General features: G+C 44.7%; 1 protein-coding gene across 9 annotated transcripts in view; it reads right to left on the bottom strand.

Moving 5' to 3' along the window:
- Nucleotides 1–20,110, bottom strand: part of PARP6 (poly(ADP-ribose) polymerase family member 6) — a 28,004-nt gene extending 7,894 nt beyond the window's left edge. The window contains exons 1-19 of one of the 9 annotated variants that reach the window (XM_060097042.1): nucleotides 19,569–20,110; nucleotides 18,480–18,736; nucleotides 16,368–16,569; nucleotides 15,656–15,733; nucleotides 14,579–14,673; nucleotides 14,065–14,125; nucleotides 13,743–13,833; nucleotides 13,220–13,286; nucleotides 10,512–10,661; nucleotides 9,155–9,365; nucleotides 8,572–8,625; nucleotides 6,674–6,769; nucleotides 6,279–6,371; nucleotides 4,927–5,052; nucleotides 3,598–3,663; nucleotides 2,587–2,654; nucleotides 1,253–1,301; nucleotides 910–1,022; nucleotides 74–146 (exon numbers count right to left, since the gene is read on the bottom strand). In XM_060097042.1, the coding sequence (XP_059953025.1) occupies nucleotides 74–146; nucleotides 910–1,022; nucleotides 1,253–1,301; nucleotides 2,587–2,654; nucleotides 3,598–3,663; nucleotides 4,927–5,052; nucleotides 6,279–6,371; nucleotides 6,674–6,769; nucleotides 8,572–8,625; nucleotides 9,155–9,365; nucleotides 10,512–10,661; nucleotides 13,220–13,286; nucleotides 13,743–13,833; nucleotides 14,065–14,125; nucleotides 14,579–14,673; nucleotides 15,656–15,733; nucleotides 16,368–16,370 (1,494 nt within the window). In that variant the 5' untranslated portion in view covers nucleotides 16,371–16,569; nucleotides 18,480–18,736; nucleotides 19,569–20,110. Of the gene's footprint in view, nucleotides 1–73; nucleotides 147–909; nucleotides 1,023–1,252; nucleotides 1,302–2,586; nucleotides 2,655–3,597; nucleotides 3,664–4,926; nucleotides 5,053–6,278; nucleotides 6,372–6,673; nucleotides 6,770–8,571; nucleotides 8,626–9,154; nucleotides 9,366–10,511; nucleotides 10,662–13,219; nucleotides 13,287–13,742; nucleotides 13,834–14,064; nucleotides 14,126–14,578; nucleotides 14,674–15,655; nucleotides 15,734–16,367; nucleotides 16,570–18,479; nucleotides 18,737–19,568 lie in introns of those variants that run through there. The other 8 variants (XM_060097044.1, XM_060097043.1, XM_060097045.1 and 5 more) reach the window with 8 other exon arrangements.
- Between the last annotated feature and the right edge of the window lie 1,468 nt (nucleotides 20,111–21,578).

The following is a 21,578-nucleotide window of genomic DNA, read 5'->3' as shown; positions in this document are numbered from 1 at the left end:
TCTAGAGTAGACTTCAAAACTGAGTAGGGCGGGGAGGGGGGTGGAGAGAAAGGGAAAAGGGGCACAGCCTCACCTGCAGCTTGGTGTAGGATGCATTGACCAGCCCATTGCGCAGGATCGAATGCCAGTTCTCAATGTGGGACCCACTGTAAGGCAGGGTAGAATATATGTCTCCTCATGGAATGAGGTTCCCAGGAGCACTTCCAAGACTGCCACTCCCACCCATTCTCACACTCACAGGACATGAAGATGGACACAAATAAACCTAGCAATGGATGTGCACATGGATATAGTCATAGGCATGCAAGATGTGTGTGTGTGTGGCTAACCCTTACATCTTAATATCCAGTCTCCTCTTCTCTTCCACGCTTCAAACAGTCCCATCCTAAATCCTCAACTGCTGGTTCAATATTTTCATTTGTCTATTATCCTGATATCTCAAATTAAACAAATTCATCTCAAACTCAACAAGATTATCACTGATCCCAAATATGGCTTCCAGTAATGACTTCACATCTCTTTTAAGGAAAGGGTACCACCAATCCCTTTAAGTTACCTTTAATCTCTCTTTTTCTCTCTCTCCTCTCACAACTGGGCATAAATTGCTCATTTCCTTCAAAGTAGCTTTCAAATCTATCCCTGCTAATCTGTTCCTTCAACCACATCTTTTTATATGTAAATGTCATTTCTCCTCAATTACATCACAAGTAGCTTGAGAGTAAAGACTGTATCTTATGTATCTTTATCCTCTACAGCACCTACCACAATAGCATGTAGTATCTGTTGACTGATTGGTTGATGGACATAGATAACACAAACTCATATGCCTCAAGTGAACCTGCCTTCCCATCCCTCTACATTATTTCTGCCTTATCCAGCACCCATCCCCAGCCCCGCCCCACTCCTCACTGGAAGGCAAAGGTGCTGCCATAGAGCTTCTTGGCGGTCCGGAACCGAGCCTCCTTGGCGGGAGGGCTGCTCAGCAGGAGGAACTGGTGTGAGGTGTGCATGAACTTCAGCTGCTGCCCAGGGTGGGGGTGGGGTCAGGAAAACAGAGCAGAAATGGAGATCAGGGAGGGAAGGGAGCAAATTAGGCTTGCACTGACCCCAAAGAAAGGAAATATGCGTAGGCCCAAAGACTACTGAGACAAGCCCAACCAGGCAGGTCTAGGACCAATTCAGTTAGCTGGTTTGGAGCCCCTCCCTGCCCCTCACCAGAAATTTAGTGTTTAGAGGGAGAATGGTCACTTACCCTGCTGAGAGGTAGTTTGACAATGTGTGACCTGTTACTAGAGATGATCCTAGGACAAAACAGAGAAAAAACAAAAAGGATAGAATAAGTGTGTGGTTAGGCCGTCCTGAACAAAGTAGCAGCCTTGCTCTGCCCCTGGGAGAACAAGCAAGGATTCCAGAGCTGTTTGAGTCCATGACACTATCTGGATATTCCTGTGGGTGGTAATGTTTGTGTATAAAAATGTAAAAGCGAAGTTACTGACCAGGGACCAGCAAGTTACTGGGTAGTTAAACACAATGGATGAAAGAAAGAGAGGGGTGGGAGGTGGGCTGCTACATCTAGGGAGAGAAAAGGATAGAACAAAAGGTCAGCACAAGAGGTCAGCTACCAAAAAAAGTTAGAAAGGTGGGGTCTGTATTAGGATGTTGACAACTTACACTTGGGATTTAGAAACTTAGAACTGGGGCTCAGGAGCCATCTTGCCTGAGCTCAAAGGAAGGCTGAAGGCTCTCAGAGATGAGGGGAATGGAAAGTTATTGTTTGAGCTGCAGAAAAAAAACAGAAGAAACTAGAACAAACTTCCTGAGGGTTTGGGGACAGACTGGGCCATATGTAGGCTGAACTTAGAGGACAGGAGAGAACAAAGGCATAAACTGTTGAGGGCTCAGCAAGGGAGTATTATCTCTTATAGGGGACATGGTTTTTTCCTTTTGTGCTTCACTCGTGTACCTGTGATGCCATCCTGGATGGTCTATGCCTGGTCATTCCTCATACTAAGAGGGAGCATGTTGAATTGAGAACGTACTAATGTCAAAGGCTGACTAGACAGAGGGAAGTAAGCTAGAAGGGGAAAGCTATGTCAGGAAAAGAGAAGAGAAATCAAGATCAGGGAGGGAGGGCAAGGGGTGGAGGGAAATAGAGAAAGGTCAGAACCCTTGCTAGGAAAAGGGAGTAATAATAGTGCTTCAAGGCTCTGGACAGTCAACATCAACAGGGAAGGGCCTGAGATATGGAAAGGGCGTAGAAGAGGGAGACAGACTTCTCTGCATGCATAGAAACCCTAACTGAAATGAAGTGTTAATTCCTACATGCAAGCAGCACTCAAAAACCTATTGGGAAACAAGAAACACCTAAAGAGAACTTGAGACATCACATTAGAATTTGTGGGCTCTTTGTAGGATCTGAGTTCCTGTCAAGGGCCGATGTATCAGTAAAACCCAAGAAAGAGCAGCCATAATATCTATAACCTTGGGAAGGATGCTGAAACCACCTCTAAGAGAAGGTGTAGGCTCCATGTCTGATACTATGCCCCATTCCCCCACCCACCAAAGGATGAACCATTCTACTCATACCACTGCAGAAGAGGATGGGCCAGGGGATCCAGCTTGTCCATCTGCTTCTTGATTTCCAGATATGAGCCCTGTAAGACAATGGCCATAAGGTTATCTCCCAGGAGAGATAGGAGCCCTCCCACTTTCCACAGACTATTAGGACCCAGGGCAAGGTAGGCACTGAAGACCACACCAAACCAAGAGGAGATGGGGTTCCCACCCTCAAGGACCCCAGTCAGGTTGGGAAGACTCATAAATAAATATGAAAATGACCGAAAATGCTTACAAAACAACATGCAGGTGGGTCTCCCTCATTTTATGCAATTCCTACAGCCCTAAAAAGTTGATTATAAATCAAAATAAATAAATAAATAAAATCAATGTCCCAGAAAGATTAGGCTAAGGAATCCTGTGATAAAACTTTACATAAAACATAAGAGTCCCTCTGACAAGTAAATCATCCCTCCTGGGTGTATGTTATGTGTTAATCTGAACTGTGATATATAGGATTTGCTGAGAAGAGGCCCACCTGTAAATGTGAGTACAAATGAATGTCTATTCATGCAGAGATTGCAGACGAGGGGTGGGGAAGTCTGGTGAGAGACAGCCTTGAGTCAAAGGATGGTCACTGCTCCATGTGGCTGCCCCACCCCTAGAAGGATAGAAGATGTAGGCCCCTGGGTCTAGTCCCTTACCTCCAAGCCCCCCTCCTCACCCTCCCAACTCTGGACAGAGGACTTTCCCTCACTTCTCTAATGCCCTAAGAATTATGGAAAAAACATTAAATAGGAACAACTTGTGAAGGAATTAGCAGCAAAGGTAAAGGTTGAGAGAGACATAAGGAGTGAGAAATAGGAGTAACAGAGCTAACAAAACAGAGGACAAAGACTGGGAAGGCTAAAGAGGGAAAACTAAAGAGAATACAGTGAGGGACTTGAGTAGCATTTCTACATCTTCACTCCACTTGCATGAATTTCAAACAGAACAGGGCACTTGAATGGGCAGGCAGGGGAAAGGCAGAGGGCAGAATACCTGGGTCATCTCCCGGATGGACATCACACTATCCAGAGCTTTCTGAAGTCGCTCATAATTCTTCTTCTGTGGGGAATCAATGGGAAGAGAAGAACCAGATGAACAAAAGTGGAGGAGATATGATAAGAAGGAGGGCCAGATGTACACAAGAATTCTAGGCCCCAGGGAAACAGCATAGTATGTCATGTTAAGAACACAGATTTAATGTCAAAAAGTTCTAGAACCACATGCTAGTTCTTTTTTTTTTTACCAGCTGAGAATAATAGGGTAAGTTACTTAACCTCTTAGAACCTCAGTATCCCTGTATGTAAGTGATGATAAAAATTCCCACTACCCTCAGAGAGATGACCTGAAGATTAAATAATGTATGTAAAGAACCTGGTATAGTGCCTGATACATAGCAATGAAAGTAATAGTGAAGCACTGTGCTGGGTACTTGTGACGGTTAATTTTGTCAATCATCAACTGTTAATTTGGGCCATGGGTGTGTCTGGGTGTGGCTGTGAATGTGTTTCTAGAGGAGATTAACCTTTGAATAGCAGACTGAGTAAAGGAGACTGCCATCCCTATTCAGGTGGGACTCATCTAATCAGCTGAAGGCCTGAATAGAACAAAACAGCTGGGTAAGAGGGAACTTCTCCAGCCTGACTGCCTGGAGCTGGGACACTGGTCTTTTCCTACTTTCAGACTGGAACTGAAAAATCAGCTCTTCTTGGATCTTGAGCCTGCTGGATTTTGGATTGGAACTTACACCATCAGTTCTCCTGAATCTCCAGCTTGCCCACTACAGATCCTGGTACTTCTCAGCCTTCATAATCACATGAGCCAATTCCTTACAATAAATTTCTTTCTCTGAACATCTCCTATTGGTTCTGTTTCTCTAGAGAAACCTAACTTATACAATATTTTATATATATTATCTCCTATTTTTATAACAGTAGATATTATCTCCTTTTTATAGATAAGGAAATTGAGGTTCAGAAAGGTTAAGTGATTTGCCTAACACCATTCAGCTAGGGAGTAGCAGAACCTCAAATGGAATCAAGGTCTGTCTGGCTCCAAAGTCTGTATTATTCCCTATCATAACATAACTAATATTAATCATTCTCCCCTTCTTCTGAGAAACTCAGAAGTTATTATTTATCTTATATTATTAGTTATGTTTAGTTATTTATTCACTAAAACGGCTAAAGCAAGAGTTCCCAAGAAACAAGTGCTCCATTTCTTCTGTCCCCTTATTCCAAGCTATTGGAATGACAGCCCAAAGTCTTCCACTGTCTTTTACCACCTCTGTTCCTGAGTCCTGATTTTTTTCCCAAGCAACTATACCTTAGGATTAAAGGCCAGAGTCTTGGGATCAGTGGGGTCCACCACAGAGGGATAAGGCTCAAAGATGATGCTCTTTCTAGGGGACTCCAAAGCTGCTCTACACATGGCCACCAGCAGATCCACCACCTTAAGAGAAAGGAGACAAAGGGGGCAAAAGCTAAATGATTTCCCAGTGCTGGGAGTCACACAGTACCCAGCATAGGTCTACCTTCTGGAGGTTCTCAGCATTTCTCTCTTTTTTTTTTTTTTTGTGGTACACGGGTCTCTCACTGTTGTGGCCTCTCCCATTGCGGAGCACAGGCTCCGGACATGTAGGCCCAGCGTCCATGGCTCACGGGCCTAGCCGCTCCGCAGCATGTGGGATCTTCCCGGACCGGGGCATGAGCCCATGTCCCCTGCATCGGCAGGCGGACTCCCAACCACTGCGCCACCAGGGAAGCCCAGCATTTCTCTTTTTAAAAGCAAATATGAGGGGTGGAAGAGGGATGGATTTGGAGTTTGGGATTAGCAGATGTGAACTATTATATATGGAATGAATAAACAACAAGGTCCTACTGTATAGCACAGGGAACTATATTCAATATCCTCTGATAAACCATAATGGAAAAGAATTATGAAAATGGATGTATATATATGTATAACTGAATCACTTTGCTCTAAAGCAGAAATTAACACATTATAAATCAACTATATTTTAATAAAATTTTAAAAAGACAAATGTTTATGATTCTTCCATTAGAAAATATAACCTCATTATAAAAATTCAAGAACAATGTTTAAAAGGGTGATTAAAAAAAAGAGAAAAATCATCCCCTTGCCCCCAAATCTCACTCCTCACAAGTAACTACTGCTAAGTTTGATGTATATTCTTCCAGATATTTTCCCTACAGAAACTGTTATTTTATTATATAGGCAATAAAAAAAAGCATTGTATTATACATACTGTTTTCTTTTTTATATATGCTATAATTTTCTATCCAAAAATATCTACTGCAAAGGACATACCATCATTCTTTAACTGGACCCTGTACAGAGGGGCTTGTATCCATTTTTTTTTTTTTTAACTATTATGAACAATACTAGGGAATTCCCTGGAGGTCCAGTGGTTAGGACTCTGCGCTTTCACTGCCCAGGGCACAGGTTCAAATCCTGGTCGGGGAACTAAGATCCTGTAAGCCACGTGGTGCAGCCAAAAAATAAATAAGTAAAATATTTAAAAAAACCCACAATACTATAGTGAACATCCTTTCATAGGAAAGCATTTCTGGAGATTAAATTCCAAGCACTGAAATTGCTGTGTTCCCCAGCCTTTCTTGATCCCAATTCCCCAGCAGCTTTTCCCTCCCCCATACCTCTGCTCCAGTGGCCACCTCCTCTGCAGCTCCGGACATGACTCCCAAGGTGTAGAAGGAGAAAACGCACAGTTCACGAGTACAGACGGCTGGCTGAATGGACATATTAAAGAGATGGTGGTGGCAGGAGGTGTCCAATAAGAAGGTATCATGGTGCAAGAGGGGTGCCTGACCTCAGACAACTCTAGATTGATATTCACATATCCTCATCTTTCCAAACAGGACTGCTGAGATTTGCTTTCTGAGAAAAACAATTATTTCTAGAGTCTCAAGGAGTGTGGACAGAATTCTACTTTTACCATAGATCCAGGAAGAAAGGAAAAATGGAGAGATGAGGAATTAAGGGGCCTCAGCTAAGGGTGCAAGAAAGAGGGTCACGAAATAGAGGCATATACCTTGAGCATGGACCCATTCTGGAAGACATGCTGCTCATCACACACCACGCAGTACTCATTCAATGTTGGAATCCTCTGCTCTGCATATTTCATGATCTGAGGAGAGAAGAGACTCTACTTATCTTTTGGAAGCACAAACCCAGATGTAGGAAATAATCTGAACTTCTTTTCCAGTTACTCTCCTACCTCCCAGCCCTGTGCCTAAGGTAGAATCTGTTCTTGGATCCTGCACTTAGTTAAACTGATAGCCTAACTCTAGAGCTAAGACTATATAGTATAATAAAAATAAGACCAGCCATGGTAGAAGACCTGGGTTAAGATTCCCCCCTCTACTACTTAATACCATATATAACTTTGGGCAAGTCAATTAACCTGAGCCTTGGTTTCTTCATTTACAAAATGGACATTATTCACCTCACAAAGGTACTGAGAGTAAAAAGATGATTTCTGTGAAAGTATTTTATAAACAAGTACTAATCAAACTATTAACATTAGTTGTAGTAATTACCGATTGCCCCCATGTGACAAGTGAGTATTCAGTCCATGATCAGATGCCTGAGAAGCCATTTTAACTACCTAGAACAATCAGCCTGTAAACTGATCAAGACGATAGATAAAACTCTGTGCTGGGAAGACAGCACAAATCCAGAGCTCATGCAGCAATATCCTAAAGTATTTTTTATACACTCTGTCTTAACATGGCTTTTGCGACCATGTACACTTTGTGTATAAATCAAATTGTTCCCATTTCACAAACTTTTGGGATGGTAAATGGACATGCAAGGGCTTTTATTCATTCATTTAATGCAGATTTATTGAATGCCTACTATGCACCTAGCTCAGTCAAAGGTCTCCTTGATTATTCAATAATATAAAAGACTGTCTTCTCAGACCCCATACTCCAACAGAGAAGATGTGGTATGTACACAAATTAATTACAATTCAAGGCAGCATATGGTTCCTGACACATCAGTGCCATATAAAACAAAAAGCATCAAAAGAGTTCAATGAGAGGAGACAGACACACTTCCAGCTAATACATTTCAAGTAACAGAGAAGATTTTATGGAAAAGCTGGCATCTGAGACTTGACTGCAATAGGCAGATATAGTGAGAAAGGTCAGTGGAGGGAATGACATGAACAAAGATAATGGAGATGCAAAAGTGAAACCATGGGGCATCCCTGGTGGCACAGTGGTTAAGAACCCACCTGCCAATGCAGAGGACATGGGTTCGAGCCCTGCTCCAGGAAGACTCCACATGCCGCGGAGCAACTAAGTCCATGCGCCACAACTACTGAGCCTGTGCTCTAGAGCCCATGAGCCATAACTACTGAACCCGAGTGCCACAACTACTGAAGCCGGCACACCACAACGAAGAGTAGCCCCTGCTCACTGCAACTAGAGAAAAGCCCATGAACAGAAACAAAGACCCAAGGCAGCCAAAAATAAAAATAAATAAATTTTTTTTAAAAAAAGTGAAACCATGTCTGGAAAATAAAGAGGGTTTAAAAAGAAGCAAATGACCAGAAGCAGCTAAGCAGTGAAAGTTTGTGAGGAAAAGTGAAGCCCACTTGAGCAAGGAGGTGCGGGATCATAAGAAACTCAGTGTCAATCTTTCTCTCATCTTGGCACCAGCGCACTTAAAATCTGCAATGTCTCATTTGGCACTTGATCGTAAGTGGTCTATAAACATTGTCTTCCCAATAATGCTATAAGCTTCTTGACGGTGGGAACTATGCCTTCTTTTCTCCTATCCACACAACACTCAGTATAGTTCCGGAAGCAGAACAATTCAGGAAATGTTTGCTAACTGACTGAAGAGCTGGGAGATGTTAGGGGATCAGATGGGTCAGAAAACAGGGGAAAGGATTTGGAATGAACCTTTGGACTTGATTACCTGGACAAGGAATCCATATTCCAGAGTGGGGATGTTTTTGCAGTGACCACTGACCTGATGAGAGGAAAAAGATAGACTCCGTGAACCGCCTATGAAGCTGGTGACTAGAAAGACCTCACTCACACCCACTACCTAAAATTCTCCTGAAGTAGCTAAGCCCTAACGCTGATCAGTCTAAGTAATCCCCAAGCTGCAGAGAAGACCTTCAGACATTTTTGCCAAGGTTCTTAAAAAAGACTCACCTGTCCTTAAACCCCTTCAAGGTAGGTGGAATAGGTCTGTAAAGTAGCTGACTACCAAGTCCTAACCACAACCTAACAAAATCATACATGACATCTCCGTGGGATGCCCAACCCCAGACTCTCTGCTTCATGACATACTATCAGAGAAGCCTGCCAGACTGTTCAGATATAAGTTCACAACTATTAAAAAATGTGTTCCATTCTACTCACTCATGATTCATGCCCAGGTTTGGTTTATGATGCCTAGACAACCAGACCCCCACCCCACTTTGAGAAGCTGTATTCCCACATTTCCTCTCCCACCCTCTAACACCCAAGTCAAACCCTCCTCAGCCATGTACCAAAGGAGAGGTCCATGCTGGGGGAGGGAGGCCCACGTGCTGGGGGCACTGGAGACCTGCCTGGGGGCTGGGAGGGTAGCCAAACACCTCTACTTTGGGGTTCTTCATGGTGCAGGAGATGGAACGGTTCATGAGGCGTCCAACTCGAAGCTCTGGTACACCCAGTTTGCCTTTCAGCATGGAGTCCTGTATGATAGGGAAACTCGGGGACCTGACACAGAGCAAAGAGAAGTGATGAGACTGAGGATTCAGTATGAGCCCTAGAAGAGGCCTGGAGGGACTTCCCTGGGGGTCCAGTGTTTAAGACTCCGCACTTCCAATGTAGGGGGTGCGGGTTTGATCTCTGGTCAGGAAACTAAGATCTCTCATGTCACATGGCATGACCGGAAAGAAAAAGAAAAAAAAAAAAAAAGAAGAGGTCTGGAGATAAAAATAGATGAAATGACCTAAGCCAAAGAGCAACTCATATCTGAGGAAAGTTCCACTGGATCAAACTGTCAAAGCAAGTAGATCACTACACAACTGGTTTGATTTTTATGTCATTATCTATGTGTTCTTCAGATTGGAACATGAGGGCAGGCAAAGGCAAAGCCTAGGTCGTTCTGTGCAGCATCTAGGCCAGGTAAGGAATGATACACTGGAGAGGATGCCCGTTTCACTTGGGGGGGGGGGGAGGGAGAGAGGGAGGGAGAGGGAGGGAGAGAGGGAGGGAGAGGGAGGGAGAGGGGGAGACAGAGAGAGAGAGAGAGAGAGAGAGAGAGAGAGAGAGAGAGAGAGAGTGTGTGTGTGTGTGTGTGTGTGTAAACTACTAGGCAATAGTTGGACCCCAAAGAGCCTAATGTCTGTGGGTCTGTCAATAATGGCACCTGGAAAACTACAAATCTGGGTTTGTATTTGCCTTTCGGAAGATCAGAAGGCACCAGGGGGGATAAATGTAGGCCTAGGATCAAAGAATTGAGCAATATTTATTTCCAGAGCCTAGGTAGTAAATCAATGTGCCCTTCCGTAAGAGCAAGGACTTGGGGCCTATTAGCTCTGACTCTGCCTCCTTAGGATAGGGAATAAGGATAAGTGTCCAAGAAAGTAAAGATGGAGAGATTAGCATACATTTCTCCAAACACGTACCATGCGCTAGGTACCGTCTTTTACATAAAGGACGAGATATGACTACTGGGTCAGGAGTAGAAGGGTAAAGACACATAAGGGACAGGACCATGTGGATGGTATTAGTAGTTAAAGTTACAGAATTTAGAGGACCTAGGAAGAGGATAGAATAATTTACATAATCAAGAAAGTGGGGTGGAGGCTTAGATGAGACTACAGTGATTAGAGATAATCAGCTCATGGAGAAACTTACTTGGGGATGGGTGAGAAGATGCTGAGGCCAGCTCGGAACTTCTTGATGGTACCACTTGCCTTGAACCAGCTGTGCCTCTTCTCCTGCTGGGTCTTTAAGAAATCGTTGCTGAGATGTTTCCATTGTTGGGATGTAAACATACCCAGGATCCTAAAGAATTAAAGAGGAACAGGCTTAGAGAAGCTCAGGCAGGGGAAGCCCAGGTCAAGAAATAGGGCTATGAAAGGCAACTAATCTAAAATTCAGACCCAGTGACTGCAAAGCTAGTTGTTGTAGGGGAAGGTGTGTCTCAAGACCCCACTGATATAATCTTAGCACATGGAAATGTACTGTCCTAAAGTACCTCTTTACCTTCGTGGATAAATTCCCACTCCCTTACCTAGTCTAATGGTCCAGAAAAATTCTTAAATACTTTGCCTTTAGAGGGAGATCTCAAAGGTGAGTCTGCAAAAGCTGTGAACCTGGCAATTTATTGCCAAGAAGAGCTATACTGAAAGTGGAACAGAAGTGGTGAGTACCACCCTCTGCCTTGTGAATAGTGAAGAAAAGGACAAGGGACACGAAGGGTATGACATTGTTAGGCAAAACATTACATCCCCAAATTTATGGTTTCCAACTTGGGCTGGGCCCTCAGCTAGTCTTGTCAGTCCTTTCACTTGTCCTTGATCAGTTCTCTCTAGTATCACTCTACCTTCTTATTCTAAATCCTTATCACCTTCTTTAAGCTCCTAACTTCACCTACAACTGATAGTCTCTCTTCTCAATAGAGAAAACTGAAGGCATGAGATATCATCTTCCATAATTTTGCAACCCTACTACAGAATCTACTTCCATTTCTACCCTTACTTGATCCCTCCATTCTCTGGAGACAAGGTGACCTTCCTATTAAGGATCAATTGCTCTATTTGTCCTCTAGATCTCAGCCCCTCATGGGACCTTGATCTGTCAATCATCCCCCTCTCCTGTCAGTTCCTTTACTGAAGTCTACAAAAAGTTTCAAGTTTCTTTACCTCAGCCTAGCTACCTCTCCCTCTTCCCCTTATATCCTCATCCAAATTTCTTAATCCACACTTATTGTTTCTATTTTGTTGCCAATCACTCACTTCTCCAGAATACTTACTGTATTCTGGTTTCTACCTTCACCACTCCACAACTGCTCTCACCTTGATGCTAAATCCAACAGAAACTCCTAAGTTCTCCTCTTACTCATCCTCTCTGGCATCTGGCCCTCCTTGTAGAAATGCTCCTCCTTGCCTTCTCTGACTCTATTCTCTTCCCATTCTTCTCCAATTTCTCTGACTTACCTTCAGTGTTTCTTCTTCCTCTACCTACTCCTGGTATTTTGTCTGGGTTAAAGGGTGTTCTGCCCTTGATTTTATTTTCTTCTCATTCTATCATGCTCTCCTTTAGCAATCTCATATTCTACACTGGGTGCAGGTCTCACCCATACACTGCTATATAACTTCAACCTGAACCTCTCCTATAAGTATCAAATCTACATATCTAACTCTGTATTGAGCATCTCCACTGGAATATCTTAAAGTTAACTTTAAACAACATGTTTAAAATGGAACTATCTGTCCTCGTCCCACAAACGTGCTCCTCTTCTAAATCCCTATATAAATGAGTGGTATTAAAATTTACCCAGACATCGAGGCTGGAAACCTAAGAGTAATATTCCACTATTCCTTGGCTCTTATCATATACAACATACCCAAATCATTCTTCAAGTCTTATTGATTTTAAACGCTGCAAATTTCTCTAGTCTATCTCTCATCTCTAATCTTACCTACAGTTGTACTTTGGTTCAGGCTTTCATCATCTCATGTATGGACTTCTACAAATGCCTCCTATTAAAACAGTTCTGGTCTCTTATCTCACCCCTCCTACCTATTTTGCACAGTGCTACCAGAATGGTTTTTTTAAAACTAAATCTGACCATGTCCTTTCTCTGCCTAAAACCTTTCAATGCTACCAAAAGCCCAAGATCCTCTCTGATTTGGACTCCTTCCTGCTTCTCTGGCTTTAACTTTAGTTCCTACCATTCTCCCCTTGCATTTTACTAGCAATACGTAACTACTTGAAGCTTCCTACACACATGCTGCTTCACATGACTGTGCCCTTGCAAATGTTATTTACTCCACTGTCTACATGGGCAACTCTTATCCATCCTTGAAGACCAGTAATCATCTCCCTTTCATCTTTCATTCATCCACCTGCCACCAGACTACGTTACACCTACACCTTCCTCTGTGTTCTTTCTAAATCTTACATATTCACTTGTATTAGAACATGTATCCACTGGACTCTGTTTGGAACTTAACTGAGTTCACTTCTCAGTATTGTATACCAAATACTTAGCAAGGTGCTCAACACATTCAATAAATTAAAACTGTCTGAAATCCTAGAGCCCCACTCTGAGGAAATGTGATGAGCATGACTCTAATGCCAGGGTTGCGCTTTTCCTTAAATGCTAAGTACTGATGAATTTCACCTCTCACCTCCAGGAAGCCCCAAGGCCAGATACCCCAGAAACACAAGCTCCCTTACCTAACCATAAATTTGGCTCCCCAAATTTATTTTAGTCTTTCTTGGGCATATCTCAGAAATACACTTTTGGAAGGAAACATTCAAGAGTCTGCCTGTCCATCCACATGTCCATCTCTCTTTCCCTCAATGTTCATAACCAGAAAGATCAAAGTTCTTACTTTTTCAACTGAAGACCCAGCCCAAATCCTTCCTTATTTGATGGCTGGAAAACCTCAATTGATGGTTCTGCAAAGAGAAGAGAAAGCTCCTACTATGTATCCATGTCTATCCTCCTGGGAGTCCAAAGCCCCATTTCAGTGGATTAGCTTCCTCAGATTCTAAGGGTACTCTAAACAATAATGATGGACAAGGGAAATATCTGAGGCAGAGGGTAGATTCTGGGAACTGTCTGACCAATTTCAAATATCCTCAACTTATACTGGAAGTTGAGGGGAAGGGGAGGAATAAGTAATATCTGGGAACTGGAGAATACAATTTCATTAACCAGGAAGGCCTTTAAGGCATGACTATCAGGCAATAGGGTATGAAGACACCAATGAGAAGAGACTGAAAAGCTCCTACCAATGGCCTACAGATTACACCAACAGGCCTTGTTCCTAGTTTTTCTCTACCTCAGTTAATTTAGGACTTTGGATGAGACCACACACAGAGCACCCACATGCCCAAAGTCACTGCCTTTACCCGGTCCATCAAGGTACTGGGAGAGCGAAAATCGCAGCCTCAACACAATAGGTTCTGTCCGGAGGACCTTCCAGGCTGTAGAAACTTCCTCCTAAAAGAGTAAGGTCAATAGTTTCTAGTTTAGCAACAGAGAGGAATGGACTTGAAGTTTTCACTATATGATACACACATGCACACAGCACTGTCTGCTGATGATCTAGGAAAGACAGGCATGAATAATATGTGCTTCAAATACAGCAGTCAGGAACAAGACTCCAGGCCTACATGGCAAAATCCACAAGCCCAACGAGACATGTTGTTGGCAGGTACCAGCACCACTTACATCGAGGAAGCTGATGTTGATGTGGAGGTCAATGTCCACGTCATCAATAGTTCCATATTCTCTATAGAGATACAGGCAACCACAAGTGAGATTCATTAAGGGAGAAAGAAGGGAACAGAGACTGAGGTGGAGGGAGAACAGAGCCTGGGGATAAGGGAGAGGGAAGGGTGGAAGCCAGCTCTGTATTTAGGTTCTTAGCTACAGCCTGAAGCCACTTTTATGATCTGGGCCTTTGCCAGGCCAGAAGCCCTTCTTACCTCAAAGGTGAAACTATCAGCCTAGAGGAGTCTAGGATAAGAGGGAACTTCTAAGAAAAGTGGCTATACTTTCCTACTTACTCCTGTCAGCCAACCTCAAGTATTCTAAGCAACCCCCACCATCATTAAGCTCAAAACTTATCAAGGTCCACAGACCACCTGCGCCCCCATCATACCATAAAGAAAAAACCTCTACCCTTTTAACAACTCAGAAAGAAGTGGCTGAGTCCCCTGCCATCCCTGAAGTAGAGTCCCACCTGATGGATACAGAGTTTTCACTGTAGATCTCCTTCACTGCTTCAATGTCTGCATCGAGCTGTGGGTGTCGATATAAGTCAGCTGCACAGCTCCCCTAGGTCAGCAGCAAAAATGGTGGAGGGGAAAGACAGAGGGGAAGAGAGATGAAAAACAGAACATGAAGAAACATCCAGAACAGGGATATCAAACTACAGCAATACATACAAGCAAAAGCTGCTTATATGAAGGGGCTTTTGGTGGTGGCCCTAGCTGGGCCACCAGACAAGTCTCACTGACAGACAAGTCTCCCTCCATCACCACTCTAGGAAGTTTTAGTAGACCAACTGCAGGCTTTGCTTAAGGAGTTCACATCCTTAAGCCTCAGCTTTTTCTCTCAACCCTGACCAGGACACTTAGGGATCCCTTCTGTAAGAACTCAGAACAGACTGAAGAGTACAGAATTTAACTCAGATTGGTTCTGTCTAGAGTCCAACATTCCTGCTCAGGATCATGCCCTAGGCAGTGATAGCATTAAACAATCATTGGTAGAATAATCTTTTAAAAATTTGACCCTAAGGAATGAAACGACCCCTGCTGGCTAGTGAGGGAATAGCCAGAAAATAATGTTTTAAAACTAAGAACATATAGGTCAGCGGTCCCCAACCTTTCTGGCACCATGGACCGGTTTCCTGGAAGACAATTTTTCCACAGACCAGGGTAGCGGGGGTGGAGGGTGGGGGTGGGAATGGAGATGGTTCGGGCAGTAATGCGGGCAATGGGGAGCGATGGGGAGCGGCAGATGAAGCTTCGCTGGCCTGCCGCTCACCTCCTGCTGTGCAGCCCGGTTCCTAACAGGCCTCGGACCAGGGACCCCTGATATGGGTAACCTCCATGTACAGAGGGTGTAGTTTACACTGGGAAAGATATGAGTTCCAGGCAAGAGCAAAGATAGGAAATCAGCTCTGACAAGATAATCCTCAGATTACACTGACGTTGTATCTTCATCTCTACTCAAAATAATCTTTCACTCTTGATGTATCCAGAGAAAAGCACACGTTTAGACCATCCAACATGGGTTTTGGGGGCTGTAATCTCACCTGAACTCCATAGAGAAATTCCTCTGATTCATTATCTCCCTCCGAATCATCATCATTCCAGAACTGGCCTTTGATGTCCTAATGATGAGAAATAAGGATACAACCCTTTGTTGGGTCCCTGTTATCCCACGGAACAGAGTGGGGTTAGGATGGGAAACAGGTTTCCACAAAGAATGGGAGGTCCCTTGGGATAGAATAACTGAGGCCCTAATCCCTTTGCTCCCTTCCCCTCACCCTTTGGGAGCGTCTCACTCTCTTCCTGAATCTGGTCATATCCATGGTCTAGCACTGACTTGGTGTCATGGAGGAAAGCAGTAGGGAATTTTAGCCTTCTTAGGTATGGGGTATGATGACTGAAGCTCTGGTAGCCAGTGGGGGAGGCATGAGGAAGAGTTCAATGTCAAGGTTGATTCCTAGGCATATCTAAGTTTTAGTACAAGCTGGCCTCTTCTGGATCATTACCCAAGGTGGCTCTCAAGCATACCTAGCTCTTTTCTAACCCTTATTTAACTCTCCCCTTCCTTCCCAAGAAAACTCCCTATACACACACCAAGTAATACTGTTTCCATGCCCCTTCTCCCTCCTTTAACTTCAAATAGCCACTCTATTTACCAAAAGGGTGGGAGGGAAAACACCGGGAAAAGGTGAGGTCTGCACTTTGTTCCATCTACCCCTGGATGATCAGTTGGAGAGTTGGGCAGTCAGTTCTCACCATTGGGTCAGTGGGTCACACACACTCCCAGGTCAGTGCTAGGCAGCACCCCTCCATACCACCAGTTGAACCCAGGCCAACGAGATGGGCATTTAGGAGGCCACAAAGGGAGACAAGGGAGGGAGGGGGAGATGTCAGGGGCTGACTGGAGATCTGCTGAGGAAGGAAGGCTCTGCTGTTGTGGTGGTAACAAGTCACTGTCCTGTAGAAAGTAGACAACAATTGATCTCATCACCACTTAATAACTGGGTGGCAAATACACAAGCACACATTTATGGGTACACTTTTATTATACATATGTACAGACACTTGCACACAGAGACATACCTGCATGCATGTACACACACTTGTACACACAGTTCTTTAAAAATAATGAATCGTGAAAGCACTATACAAACGTAAGACATTATTGTTCTCCAGCTGGAGAGTTGTGATTGAAGCAAGTTCTTGCTCTAGTTCATAATGCTATATCAACCCCTGAAGCCAAAAATGATGGCAGGACCGGATGCTTATGCTACTCAGTCTAGTCAGTTCATTTTAGAATATTCTTCATAGCGCCAACCACCATCAGAAGCAGACTCTTTTTTTGGACTCTTTACCTCTAGTTACTTCTCCAAATTGAGTCATTATCTCTTATTTAACACCAGTATCCATAAAAGCCTTTATATAACAATCATAGCTAAGTTTAAAAGTCCTCAACAACACTGATCATTCTCTGGTAGACACAGTCTGAGTTGTCACAGCCAAAATAATGCCCTGGATTCCTCCTGGAACCTACTCCCCAAATAATGTAATAATGATCCTAAGAAATGCTCAGAAAAACACTAACCCCTACTCCTTTCACAAGATTAAAAACCACTGTCCTAGGCCTTCTTGGCTCTGCACTTATCTCAGTTTCATCCACTCCAACCTTACACAGAGGTGTTCTTGGTCTTTAATATGGTTCTATTTAACCTTACGTTTCTAGATCAGTAGTTCCCAAGTAAGGTCTGTGGATGTGCAGCATCAATATCACCTGGGAACTTGTTAAAAATGCAAAGTCTCAGACCCCCTACTGAGACCTACTAATTAGAAACTCCAGAGGTCTAGTAATCTGTTTTAACAAGCCCTCCAAGTTATTCTGAGAACCACTGTTCTAAATCCTTGCGTGTTTCAACGGCCTATGATCTATCTGTTCCTCAGATACCAACTTAAACCTGGTAACTGACGCAGAATGGAGTTATAAAGCACAATGCCAGGGCAAACAGCACAGCAGTCCTCCAGCTGGCAGTGCTGACTGACCCATCAAAAACCATATGCAGAAAAAAAAAAAAAATGCAAAGGGAAACTGCAACTGAAGTTCTTAGAGGTGAAATGGCGTGATATCTGAGATTTGCTTTAAAATACAACTCCAGCACAAAAAGTCGGGGGGGGAGATGAAATAAACATGACAAAATGTTGATTACTGATGAAGCTGAATGATGAGTACATAACGGTTTCTTACACTCTCTACTTCTGTGTATAGTTGGAAATTTTCATAAAAAGAAAAACAAAATCAGAGTCTACTCTTGTAAGGGCTCTCTCTAAAAAGTTAACTCTAAATGTGAACAGGAAGATTATCACTAAGACTCCATAAATGTCTCCTTGCTGTTCTTCAAACATATCAAGCATATTCCCACCACAGAGCCTTTGCCCCTGCTGGCCACCCTTCTTGGAATGCTTTTCAACCAGATACCCACATGGCTTACTCCTTTACCCTTTCAGATCTCTGCTTGAAGGTCACCTTGACTATCCTATATAAAACAGCAAAACCCCAACACACAACATACTAGCACTCTCCATCCCCCTTCCTTGCTTTTTTTCCACAGCATCTACCACGCTCTGATGCACAAAATGTTTATTGCATTTACCTCCCACCAGAATATAAGCTCTATGGTGGTAGAGGCTTCGACTCTTTTGTCTATAATGCCAGCCCCTCAACACACGTTTATTGAATGAGTGAATGAATGAATGAACTGTCTGCTGGAGACGTAAGCCAAAGGGGAGAGACATACAAGAACTTAAACACATCTACGTAGACAAAAATGACAAAAATCATACAAAAATGATTTTAAAAAGCAAGACTCCATTCACCTTCAAGAGCAGCCGAGAACCAGAATATGAAGATCTGGCAGCTGTGTTTGTGAGATTTGAAAATAAACAGTCAGGCGCTGATCTGGATGATCACAGAGGAATAAAGAGGGAGGCACTAATGTCCAGCCTGGGCTGTCTTGGGCTGGGTGGTAGGATGATGGCAGCGTAGGCCAGAAGTACCAACTTTCACAAGCTCTCTGTCACTGTGGAAGTCAAGAAAACTTAGTCTCGCTCCAAGGGCTGTTGCTGCTTGTTTTCTGTTGTTATCACAAGGAGAAAAAGGTAGTTCAGAGGAAATTTTTCCTGTCCAGGGAAAAGACAATTCAGAAACTACCACCTTTTTCAAACCAGGCTGTTTCAGTGAAAGGGACTCCCACCTTCTAATCTCAAGGCTCATTTCTCTGGAGAGATGGAGAATGGGTTTAAATGGTGAAGAGTGGGAAAAGGGGAATGGTGGGTAGTTATGGAATTCATGGAATCACAGACATTTTAAAGAGGAATAAGCCTGAAAGATGGTCTATTTCAAAGCTTTCATGTTATGTATAGAATAATCAGGTGTAGGGAGGTCAAGCTACTTGCTTAGGGTCAGGAGTAAAGTGGAATTGGGACTTACGCACATCTGACAGGTTCTAATTACAGCCACTTTTCCTGTGATTTGGGTACAACCACTTAAGGGAGTTGTTAATGACTTAAGCAAGAGAGACCTATCTAACTTATCCAAATGAGGCAAAGCAGGGAACCTTTCAAGAAAAGCCAGGCCAAATACAGACTGTGTGAAGAATGCCCAGAGAAGGGTGTCTGTTTTTCAGTGCTTTGGATGATGGCAGCTAACGGAGAATTTGCACGAGGACAGGCCAAATGTAAATAAGCCTCAAGTCCGGATGACAAAGGTCCTGGCCTAGGCCCAAGGGCGCTTCTCCGGTGTGACAACTTTACATCTAGTCAAAGCCTCCGATCTCATCGTTTATACTCTGGGTTTGACTCCCAGCTTTGTGGTACTGGGCAAGCAGGTTACTCCGCTCTACAGCGAGCGCTCCTCTCAGAAAGCCTAGGCCACAGAACAAAGAGTGCGGGGGAGAAGCCACAGACCTGCGATTCCCGCTATCCAGGATACCCGGCGGAGGCAGAGGCCGGCGTGAGCCCCTGAACACTGGCTGCCACCGCGCTCTCAGGACAGGCCCTGAGGCCTCCTTTAGGGGAGCAATTAAAAGCTCTTCTCCGGTTTCCTCCGGAGACCCCAAAGACACCCAACACCTGCCTCCCGGGGAAGAAGCTCTGTGCCCGATCTGTGTCGCCAGCCGCCCAGCCTTCAGCGAAGCCTGTCAAGGCCAGGAGGGCCCTTCAGAGCCACCCGGCGCAAGCCCCTCACTTTATCCACCCCGGCCGAGGCGGGGCGGGCCCCGACCCCTTCCCGCGGCCCGGCCGCCCCGCCCCGTCCCGTCCCCGTGGCGGCCGCCTCACAGGCTGGCCTCGTGAGTACTCACGGCGACCCCGGGCCGCGCGCGGCCGCCGCCGAGGGAACTAGCGGCCCGGGACGCCCCGCGGGGGCGGAGCGGCAAGCCAAGGGGCGGGGGCCGGGCCGGGCGGACGAGGTCGCGCAACTCCACGCCTCGTCGTTCCGTCACGGCCGCGCTGAGCCACTCTGCGCACGCTCGCGCGGCGGCACCGTGACCACGTGACCCGCTCCGGACCAACTGCCACGCGGCCTGCCCCTGGGCCCACCACCTCCCCCGACGCCTGGTTGGGGCGCCTGCGCAGTGATCGATGGTTGGGAGCAGGGTGCGGAGCGAAGCCGTGGGGCTGGGCGGGTGCGTGGAGAAACAAGAGAGGCCCGGCGGGTGCGCGGAGGGCCATCTGAGCAAAGCTGTTGGCGTTTGGCGCCCCTTGTGGTTGGGAGGAAGGAGCGGGGAAGGCAGTTCCGGCTACCTCTCTACTTTAGAACCCGGGTGGCGGATAAAGATTGAGACGGTCCCCCTGAGACCTTGCTGACTCGAAGAATCTCTAGTCTGTAACACCTTAGGGTCTTTTAATTCTTCTTTTGTTTTTAATTTTTTTTCTTTTTTGGCTGCACCACGCAGCATGTGGTATCTTAGTTCCCCTACCAGGGATTGAACCTGAGTCCCCTGCACTGGGAGCACAGTCTTAACCATCGGACCGCCAGGGAAGTTCCAGCGTCTTTTAATTCTTAAGTTTAACCCTTTTGCTCCCCTGGTAGCTGTGGTGTGCTGGAAAGCACTCTGGCCTTCTATTGGGACAACGTGGGTTCAAAGCTTGGTTTCAGCACTTACTGATTGTTCAGCCTTAAACCAAGACTTTCACTTTCTGAGTCTTGGTTTTCTCATCTGTAAAGTGGGGACAGTGATATCCGTTTAATGGGGCTGTTGTGGTGAGGATGAAATGAGATGGTATGTCGAACCGTATGAATGTGCAGGTATTTGACTCTTTGTATTTTACAAAACAGAAATTTCATATGGTTCAACCTAACGCATATAAAGTAACCAGCAGAAAACCTGGGACTAGGAAGTCGTCCATAAATGGAAGCTGTTAACCGTGGTTATTATGGTTATTCCCCTGAGACGTGGCCAGACCTCCCTTCATCCTTATCAGAATTGGGTGTCTTGGAGCTCCCGTGTGCCTCTCTTTTCCATCAGCACTAATGGGGAAAAGCTTATCTTATATCTACTTACCTTCCTCATTCCCTCTTTTTAGCTAGACACAGTGTACACAAGGAAGGCTTTGGCTCTGAGTGATGTAAACACGTAACATATCTATCCCTCCGGAGCTGGCCTCAGTCAGAATTTTTGCAGTGAGGGACTTCCCTGGTGGCGCAGTGGATAAGACTCCGTGCTCCCAATGCAGGGGGCCTGGGTTCTATCCCTGGTCCGGGAACTAGATCCTACATGCATGCCACAACTAAGAGTTCACATGCCACAACTAAGGAGCCCACATGCTGTAACTAAGGAGCCTACCTGCCACAACTAAGACCCAGCACAACCAAATAAATAAATATTTAAAAAATTATATATATATATATATATATATATATATATATATACATAAAATTTCGCAGTGATTTTTTTTTACATTTGGATAACCTCA

This window comes from Mesoplodon densirostris, chromosome 4 (assembly GCF_025265405.1).
Source record: "Mesoplodon densirostris isolate mMesDen1 chromosome 4, mMesDen1 primary haplotype, whole genome shotgun sequence".
NCBI classification, from domain to species: domain Eukaryota; kingdom Metazoa; phylum Chordata; class Mammalia; order Artiodactyla; family Ziphiidae; genus Mesoplodon; species Mesoplodon densirostris.
This window is presented reverse-complemented; position numbering and strand designations above follow the sequence as displayed.